This window comes from Maniola hyperantus, chromosome 9, assembly GCF_902806685.2.
Source record: "Maniola hyperantus chromosome 9, iAphHyp1.2, whole genome shotgun sequence".
Classification (NCBI taxonomy): domain Eukaryota; kingdom Metazoa; phylum Arthropoda; class Insecta; order Lepidoptera; family Nymphalidae; genus Maniola; species Maniola hyperantus.
Window position 1 is genome coordinate 3912945 of NC_048544.1, and position 10492 is coordinate 3923436.

General features: G+C 34.1%; 1 protein-coding gene across 1 annotated transcript; it reads right to left on the reverse strand.

Moving 5' to 3' along the window:
- Nucleotides 1-1367: 1367 nt before the first annotated feature.
- On the reverse strand, nt 1368-8419 carry LOC117985482 (brain-specific homeobox protein homolog). Its single transcript, XM_034972214.2, has 5 exons — nt 7671-8419; nt 6367-6474; nt 5374-5535; nt 3337-3392; nt 1368-2369 (listed from the first exon to the last, which is right to left on the reverse strand). The coding sequence occupies exons 1-5, from the start codon at nt 7966-7968 to the stop codon at nt 2256-2258; spliced, it is 738 nt and encodes a 245-aa protein (XP_034828105.1). The 5' UTR covers nt 7969-8419; the 3' UTR covers nt 1368-2255.
- Between the last annotated feature and the right edge of the window lie 2073 nt (nt 8420-10492).

Below are 10492 nucleotides of genomic sequence, written 5' to 3' on the forward strand. Positions count from 1 at the left end.
AATAAATAATAATACTTAAAAATAGTATCGTTACATAATATTCGCAACGAGCATTTTAATGTTACCGCGTCTGCTAAAAATATATGCGGAGCTCGCAGCTCGGCAAGCTGTATGTACTTACCTAAGCACCTAACAATTGTACCTTTATCATTTACGAACTCGAGGAACGTTTTTCTTGTTTTATTTTATAAATATTTTGTTAAGTACCTAATTGTTATATTTAATTTGGATCTTTCAAGTAGGTAAGTATTTTGATTAATATGATATACCTAACATATACAAATTTGCAACATTGAACCGAAATCAATCAATAGGATTCTGGATTGGAGCATGCTTGGAGCGCGGTCAGTGAATTTAATTTTGTTTTATTTAGGGTTGCCAAATTACTTCTCTAATTATATAAAACTGTAATATTGTGTAGGTTTATAACATAAGAACGTGCTAATAACGCCAATAAATTATTTTAATTCGAAAAGTATTTGAACATTTTTGTATGGGGCCTTGGCATGCCTACAAGTCCGCTATTTTGATAAAACATATTTCAATCGACGAAAATAAGTAATTAGGTACAATCAAAAAGCATTCAGTGATAAAATGTCGTAAGTGATATATTTTTTCAGCTATTTAAGTTTAAAACCGTAGAAAATAAAGCATTAATAATTTTGAACTCAAATATCTCAGAAAGTATATCACTTGTACAACATTTCATCACTGATTGTTCAGTAATAATTGTAATCACTTAGTGAACTAAGTCTATCGATGTTTTATCATTGGCCGCCGAAACGAGGTTTTTTCGAAATAGCGAACTTGTAGGTAGGTATGCCAACTAGGCATTCAATTAATTTATTTATTAATTCAATTAATAACTTTAGTTAATTTTACATAGGCACACATATTATCTACTCCACTTCATTATTCAATTCTATTATTTATGGTTTACACAATTTTAAGTCATTATGACAACCCTATTTAGTTGATTCAGAGTAGATTGGGGGTGAAATTGACACGTGTATCCAGTTTATTTTATGCATTTGCTTTGTTATTTTAACAATTTGTTCTCACACGCATCTAATTGTTGCAATTATTTCTTACTTGTTTTTAGGTAGGTATACTTACTTAACCAAAACAAATATTATAATAATTACAATAACAGTCTTGCAGATTATCTTTTAAATAATGCATTTTTTCTCAAACTAGTGATCATGATGATGATGATACTACATGATGTGTCTTGGTGGATGCTTATAATAACCTTATTTCACCTTACACCGACCTTTTACTTTAAGTTCGGTAAATATAGAGGGTATTCTCAACTTAAATCGTGAAAAATCAAACGTTTGTTGTTTTGAAAATTATTTATTGAGCAATATTTATTGTAATATGTACAAAAAGTTACATTATATCTTAGCTTAGAGTTGATACAGTCATAATAACACAATCTCTATAAGCTCACATCGATTAATTAATTATTTTATTATACAAAACCTTTTAATTTTTTCAATCATCAATTGTCCCATCACCAATCAAACTGACATAATTTTGGACATATTTGGCTAAATTGACTAGAATTATTTTGTTACGACTAGAATTATATATTAAGCATATCAATATCTTTATTATTATTTACTACTATTGCACATTATATCTATAGCATAATTTTATATTTCAACATTTCAAAATAATTGTAGACATTGTAGGAAATGTAAAAGCTCATTAGAAACTTTTGACTGAAGTACGTATTCTTGTTCTAATTGCATTAGGAGTAGGTAGGTTATTAGTTATTACCAAAACGGTGACAAGCAAAATAACGTTCACTTACAACGAACAGAACATTATTTAGTTATTTAAATAATAAAATGTTTCTCATTAATATTAATTTAATTCCTAGCAATATCTGTTTCTGAAATGCAAATTCTTATTATTACGCTAAATGCAAAACTTATTTAATTTATTTTTATATTTTGTTAGTGATAAAAAACCTCGCAACTTCCAAATTTTTGCATTTATAACTTCTCATATCCTACAGACTTTAAGATTTAGTATAGACTTTGCGAAAGGTTCCAATATTTCACAGCTTGTTGTTAGTCGATTAATTAATAACAAATAGATGATTTGTTATTTTATTCACTTGAGTTAAATTAATCGGTGTACTATGCAGCAGTAGACATGACGCAAATAATTTAGCATTCGACATCAATATTGTTAATATCTACTTAATTATCCACAGTTGAAAATAACAGATTACATTAATAATTTTACGTGCCGCTGTAGTGTTGTGAATAATTTGGTTCGCCTACGATGTCGATATCACTATCACTGTGTTCTGTTTCAGAGTCAGATGTTTGGGTTGTCGATATTCGGGAATCCTCCTGTAACAATAATTGAATAAAAACATTATATTTTATATTAATAGTGGAAGGGCCTGACTAGTCGTTTGAGTTAAATAGATTAGGTAACTACTCAAATAGTTTTTTTAAATATTTTGACTACTATACAACTAAACTTTTTTTAAATGTAATTAAATTTTGGAAATGAAAACGAAAATGTTTTATTGCTTTTTATTTATTTTTTATATTTCGTTTTTATGTTTATACACCTAACATACTTTTTCTAAATAAAATAGTTATTCAGCTCCACATAACACCCTAAAAATCTATCCTGTATCAATGCTAAAAATGGAATAAGTAAAATATGAAAATAAAGATGAGAAAATATACCTACCCAATTACAGTCTTATTATAAAAACTTTAGGCGTGGCTTAAGCACATGCTAAGTTTGTCGACGCACGGTTTAACGTTATTTTAAACTAAATCAAAGTTTTTTTTAATAAGTAATAAGACCTAATAGTGTCAGGATGTCAAAATTTCATCATGTTTTTATTTACTTTATTTTTAAATAGACTATCAGTTGTCATTCTGTGACTGCTTGACGCTGGTTGGCGAAAAACGGCGGGCACCAGTCAGATTGTTAATTGTCACGTTGGCAACTCTAATTTTCAAATACACTATCAGTTGTTATCCTGTGATTGGTTAACGTCAACCGGCGCAGAGCGGTGGGACCAATCAGATTGGTTTTCTCCCTTGACGGTTGAACGGCTTGGAAAATATTTTGGAGGTTTTAGCGGACAATCTCAAGAGAGGTGCTAAGAAAATATAAGCGCAAGCTGTGAGAGCAGTTTTGTTAGCAAGTATTTAAATAAAACTAAGAAAATCATTAAAGAGATATTAATGAGTAACTTGTTAGCATCATTTCCGAGTGCCTTCATCGCTACCTATCCTACGCAGGTATATAATAGCTACCAAATACCAGACGATGCAGAGTAATACGGTATCTTACTTTTCTTTCTGCTGATTGTGAGGATAGCTTTGTTGTAAAGTCCACTGCTACGGCACCTACGAACAAAATATAGGTCTGTTTTAGTAAAGATAAGAACATAGCTACAGTGGCTAAAGTATGACAAGTAAGTAAATACATAAATACTAACTTATAGGTATTTAAAAATAAATAGATCCTGTGGCACATTTCACCCAGTCCTCCCCTAACAGACATGATTTTAAAAACTGCTAAATGCCTTCAACCTCCTTCAAAAGGCTTTGGAGTTTGAAGATTTAATTATAATTAAAATATAGAAATATAGACTTTATTATCAAAGGATATGGTTGAATTTTCTATAAACTGAACGGAACAAGCCAAGATTCTCATTTAATCATCAAATAAAATAACCCTTGCACTGAAATATGCAGCTTTGAGTTTAGTGATAAAGTAGAATTTCGTTTGACATAAATTCCAAGACGTTCCGTTTCCATGGCAACGAAGACGTCAGCCATCTTGTCCTCCTAATCGAATCAGGGAACGTCTTGAGTTGTGGCGCGAAAGCGGCAATTCCAAATTTAATTTTCTCGTCTTTGAGGTTTGCTACCTCCTTGAAATTATAAGACGCTGTGTTTGGTTTCCCAGTGCCTAAAGTAATGTGCCATATGTTATCTGTGATCGTCTGAATACTTTAACTTATCGATATGTACTTAACTAGGTATCTATCTATCAACCAGCCTACCAACAACAAGACAAATGTCTAAGCTTCCTTAAGACCTTTCTAAGCGCGAACTCGCCAACAACTGCTTTGCAGTTTAGTGAGACATATAAACTGAAATGTAATAGGTTTATGAAAATAATGAATAATGAAATCCATACTCCAAACTAATTATAAATGCAAGAGTGTGTCTGTCTATCCGTTTGTCTATCTGTCTGTCTGCTAGCTTTTCACGGCCCATCCGTTTACCCGATTTCAATGAAATTTGGTACAGAGATAGCATGCATCCCGCGGAAGGACATACTTTTGATCCCGGAAAAATTCCACAAACAAAGAGTTACCACGGGGCTTTACAAAATCTAAATCCACGCGAATTAAGTCACGGGCATCATCTAGTTAAAATTAAATTAAGATAAAAATTCAAATCAGCTACGAAATGTGAATGTAAATATATGTATCCTACCACCTTCCTTGCTTCATATCCTGCTTCAAAAAGAGATTTTGACCATTGTATTTTGTATCTTGCAGCTATCTGTCTGGTCTATAATAAGTAATTAAGAAAATTCTTGCAACAAAGGAGCAAGTTTGGGAAACTAATTCATAGTTAGCTACCCGTGAGAACAGTTACCCGAGACCCGAGTTCCCATCGAGGAACTTAGGAAACTTGCTATAATTTGAAACTGCGGTTCTTAGTACCTAGTTTAAAACTATGCGTGGTCTCTAGGTTATCTATTCGATACTTACGTGTACCTACATGAATTTTGGATTTTAAAGAAGAAAAGATGCCTAAATATAAAGTTTTAAAAGCCATTCAAGTTGACAAAGAAATGAACGCCTATGCTTAGGTATAGTGAGCGATTATTTATTAAATTGCTTATCATTGGAATCGCTTAATTTCAGTATGGGAGCATGATGGGCTGTGATATAAAGTGATGGGCTACGATATAAGGTGATGGGCTACGATATAAAGTGATAAGCTACGATATAAAGTGATGGGCTCCTATACAAAGTAATGCGCTCGATAAAAAGTGATGGGCTACGATATAGAGTGATGAGCTACGATATAAAGTGATAGGCTTCGATATAAAGTGATGGGCTACAATATAAAGTGATGGGCTACGATATATAGTGATGAGCTAAGATATAAAGTGATGGGCTTCGATATAAAGTGATGGGCTACAATATAGAGTGATGAGCTACGATATAAAGTGATGGGCTTCGATATAAAGTGATGGGCTACGATATAAAGTGATGGGCTACGATATAAAGTGATGGGCTACGATATATAGCCCCCCCAATAGATGGACAGACGAGACCAAATAAGTCGCACTGAGAACTGTTACCTCGTTGCTGCTGCTGCTGCTTCCTCATTTGCTTCTTGTGCTTCATGCGTCTGTTCTGGAACCAGGTCTTCACCTGCGTCTCGGACAGGTTGAGCGCACCCGCCAGTTCCACGCGCTCAGGCGTCGACAGGTAGCGCTGAGACTCGAAGCGCTTTTCCAGCCCTGAATATTGTCATTATTTGATTAACTGTTTTTAATACTACGCAATTATAGTATTTACAAAAATCGCCTTATTTTGTATAATAATATGACCACGGCGGCCAAGGAGATTAGCCAACTGCACGGGATATATTTTACAGGTGCATCTACATCACGGACGGAAATCCGACACGACCAGAAAGAGAGCAGGCATAGCACTTTACATAGGCTTTACGTACTTTCCGAGGCACGGAGGTGAAACACTGAAACCAACTTTTTAATTTCAACTTTTTAATAGAAAATTTCTTAACAGAAAAAGCCAACCCAATATTCACCCAATCCGGGAATCCAACCCAGGACCTCATCATCTGCAGTCGAACATGCTAACCGCTAACCACTAAATCAACGAGGCATTTTTATTTTGTATGATGATGAATCAGAATATCAGGTAAATATAAAACAGACCATTTCAAATGTCACGGACGTTTTTATTTTTACTTGCTGATGCCCACGACTTCGTACGCGTGGATTTAGGTTTTTAAGTATCCCGTGGGAACTCATTGATTTTCCGGGATAAAAAGTAGCCTATGTCACTATCCAGGTCTTAAACTATACCCTTGCAAAAAATTACGTCGATCCGTTGCTCCGTTGCGACGTGATTGAGGGACAACCAACAAACCAACAAACAAACACACTTTCGCCTTTATAATAAGGGTACTGATACCAACTACTGTTCCATTGAATTTAACGTCTGATGAGGAATCAGAACATCAAGTAAATATGTAAACGTAGACCATTTCAAATGTCACGGGCCTTTTAAATTTTTTATTTTACGTTCGTTACCCAATAGCTTACCTGTAAGTTGCGGGTCGGAGAAGACAGTCCTTGCTTTCCTCCGGCGGCAATGCTTCAGTGCTGAGAGTGACAGCTCCGACGGGGTGAACAGGGCGTGGTAAGGCACACCTGACCAACAACACTCATATCATTCCTAGTTTAGGACACCAAAGATACCTATTATAAAACTATCTATCTACTATATTATTATAATACTAGCTAATTTTCCGTGACTTCGTCTGCGTGGACTACAAACCCCCATTTTAACACTTTCTTACGGAGTTGGCCGAGAGTAACTTGATCTGTTTTAGTTAAGGCACTGAGATATAAAGATATCTTTAACTTTTCTTAGTTTAAGGCAATAACAAGTACCTAATTCAAAAAGTTTTCAAAAAATTTTGATTTTTCTGTACCCATTGACACTCGCACCATCAAGACGAATCTAATGACGCATCATTTATCAACGGACATACATAGAAACAAGTCAAAAAACATAACCCTTCTTTTGGGCTTCGCCGCAGTCGGGTAAAAAGAACCTTAAAAGTCGTAGTCAGTAGTAGATCATATTTACCTAGTTATATTGATATTATAAGCTTTTTATAATGAAATATTTGGGCGGCGTAGCTATAGCGTAGCACTATTGCTACGCCGTAGCTGTCTAAAATCTAATTTTTAAATGATATTTACCTTATTATTTTTACGGTTGTGAAAAAATATCTAATTGATTGATCTGCTGACTGATTTCCTTTACGAACTGTGCACTCCATAGATACAAATATACCTACAGTATCTTTATCTTCTTTATTATTTTAGAGTAGATTTATAAATTTATAGATTTTAGAATTTGATTTTTAGACTTGAATTTAGGTTTTTAAAACCCCTCGCAAACTTTTAATTTTCTTGGAGAAATAGTAGACTAAGGAATGCAAGCAACGTTTGTACCATATTTTTCAAAATATGTCAAGTGAATGGGTAACATACTGACATCCTTTCACATTTATACTATTAGTAAGTAGGCACGGATTTTAAAAAACCATTTGATTACCTATTGATTTTCTTACTTTATTAAAAACAGTATCTTATCTTAGTTGCAGTTCTTAGAAAAATACCAACCGACAATCGACATAACCTTGAGTAAGTAGATTTAAAACAAAGATTAAAATAAAATACGTTTAAAAGTATAGTCAACTGGGTATTATAAATTATGGTCCTTTGAATTATAACATTTGCCATCAGTTTTTGCTACATTTTGCTAGTCTGATAGTTATATGTGCTACGTATATCAAAATCGTACTTTTTATCTTACAGAGTAAGATTTTACATACCTTGAGAAAGGAAGTAAGGTGTTTCCACGGCCTTATAAGTACTCGGTGTGTGTAAATACGCCCCTAAGGCGCCCATAGCCACTTGTAGATAGGACCCTTCCCTAGCCACAGGCCGGACCTCGTTGGCAACAGGAAAATATTTAGGCTCCCTTTCATAATCGAACCTTCTTGGATCAGGCTGCTTGAAGGTATTCCTTTGCCCGCGGTACAAAATATCCTCGATTAAAAAAGAAGTCTTCGAATTTTGTTCTTGGCGATTCGTATCACCGGGCGAATCACTTCTAATGTCTTGATCCATTTTATTTTAAATTTCGAATGCGAACATCACTATTGATTTTATAATATAAAATAAATTTTCAGTTGCGGAATGGTTTAAAAGTACTTAATTATATTTTTGCATTAAAATGAATCAGATTACCAACTATTTAAAGATTTCTATTTAGGATACTTTTTAGATTCTAAATAAAATACACGAAGATTCTTACTTCATTTTGATATTTTTTGGAGTAAATAGGTCTTTAAACTGGGGACTTCACTATTTTTTGTCTTAATTTAAATAACTTTAGACAACTTCTTTTATTTTGTTAAAAAATTAAATGAACTTTTTACACAAATCTAATTTTGAATCAGTGCCACAAAATTATAAGTGCCTATGTGTACAAATCAAAATGTTAATTTTTGAACGTAAATCGATAATTATTACGGATAATTATCCGTTTGCTCGTTGTTTGGGTGAAACGAGGCGATTTGGTGCGCGGACCGAGTTAAACTGTCGTCGTTACGGGGTGGTTTGGGGATGGGGTCCGCCCATTTGGGGGTGGACTCCTTACGCTTTAGCCCAGCTTTACAGATAAATTTGGGTTAGATTAAACGGTCCTTTTGTATCCATAAAAAGGTTGAACTTTGAAGCTTGAAGCTGCAAAATAACTTTGAAATTAGACATACTTAATAACAAAGATATTCAGAAATGGTTGACAAAAGATAGAATTTTTTAATTAAAAATTTCTATTGTTAGGAATATTATTTAAAGAACTTTTTATAAACTCCACATCGAGCTATAACCATCAATTTATCGTAAGCGACAATTTTTCGAGAAACCATTTTTTTTATCGCAACCGTCATCAATAGGTAGGTACGGTACATAAGACGGATATTGTCCCCAAGTCTCTATATTTATTTGAAAGCAAGATATTAGGTATACAAGCACCTTTTATCGGTGTTGTACCAATAAAAACTTATTGTAAACAACAATATGAAATGTAATATTTGCCTTTTCCAACCCCTATAAACAAGTAAAGCTCCGAAAAACCTTACAATACAATTTGTGCAATAATCCGCCACTAACATTTCGTCTACTTAGCCACTTTCGTCGGATTTCGCCTTAAATGTCAGACCATTTTCTTTTATATCGGACAGTGCCTAGGTATGCTTAACTGTTGATAGCGTTTCTTATTGAATACTAGCTGCCCTGGCGAACTTCGTTCCGCATAACAGTCGATAATTTTTTTTTTTAATTTTCTCTCCGTAAGAACCATCCTCTTACTTCAAGGAATATTATAAAAAAAGAATTAGCGAAATCGGTTCAGCTGTTCTCGAGATTTGCGATGACCAACACATTTAGTGATTCATTTTTATATTATAGAGATGTTACCTACTTACAGTAAAACTTAAAGCTAGGCCTTATGTGATTACTGTAATATAGACGTAGGTAAAAATAAGGGACATACAAACATTCATCCCCTATTTAACTCCCTTAGAGGTGGAATTTCTCTAAAACTCGAAACACGTAGCTATTTTCATTTTTAACCAAAAGCCCAAGTATCAATTTTCATGGATTACCTAAATTGAAAAATAACGGGTTTTCATAGAAACTTATTTAACCCTTTTTGGGGTGGAAATTCCTAACGTCTTAAAAGAGTCAAAATTTTAAGTTTCTAGCCGCAGCAGTCTAGGCTGTACGTTGATAGATCAATCTGAGTGAGGACAAGTCTTTTGGTATGTATAGATGCTATACTTCAAAACAATGGATCCAAATTGCAGGGACGTTTTAAGCAAGGAGCGTTCTATGCCAGTAACACCGGCAAAACAAAAGGTTCTAGACGTCGTACAAGCAATTGAAAGAGACCTCTCTTTGATTTGCTTGCTCTATGACGTAAGTTCTTTAGGTTCCTGAGCACGTATTGCGAGCGTAATAGGAGTAAGTATGCGCCTCATATCGGAACCATATGAAATAGAGTTGCAAATTGGCAGTGATATTTTCCGATAGCGTAAGGCTTAGTACACACATTTTTAACACTTTCTCTCTTTATTAAGTAGTAGTTACTTATATCAAATTACGGGGAAGTAAAACATCGAGAGGAAACTTGCATGCTTCAGAATTTTACATACTTATTATGTTCTTAAAGGTGTCTGAAGTCTATCAATGACGCACTTGGCCAAGGTGGTGCACTATGGCCTAAACTCTTCTCACCCCGAAAGGAAATTCATGCTCAGCGAAGAGCGTGGGTCAGCGATGGGTTGAGATGATAATGATAATTATGTTCAATACATACTATAAATTTGATACTTTAATAGTACTTAAATACAAAAGAAAAATAAGTATATACATTTACACGTAGAAAAATAGGGGTTAGAAATTTGTGTAGTCCACGCAGACGAAGTCGCGAGCATAATCTAGTTAATACATATTTAGAATTTTCCATCTGTGTAGTGTGCACACGCCCTTACAGACATCGTGTATCGCATGGGTTAAGTTGCCGTAAAGATGGAGCAGATCATCCCTGCACAGTGGCTGTACTACGCTCAAACGGTTTTGATACTTG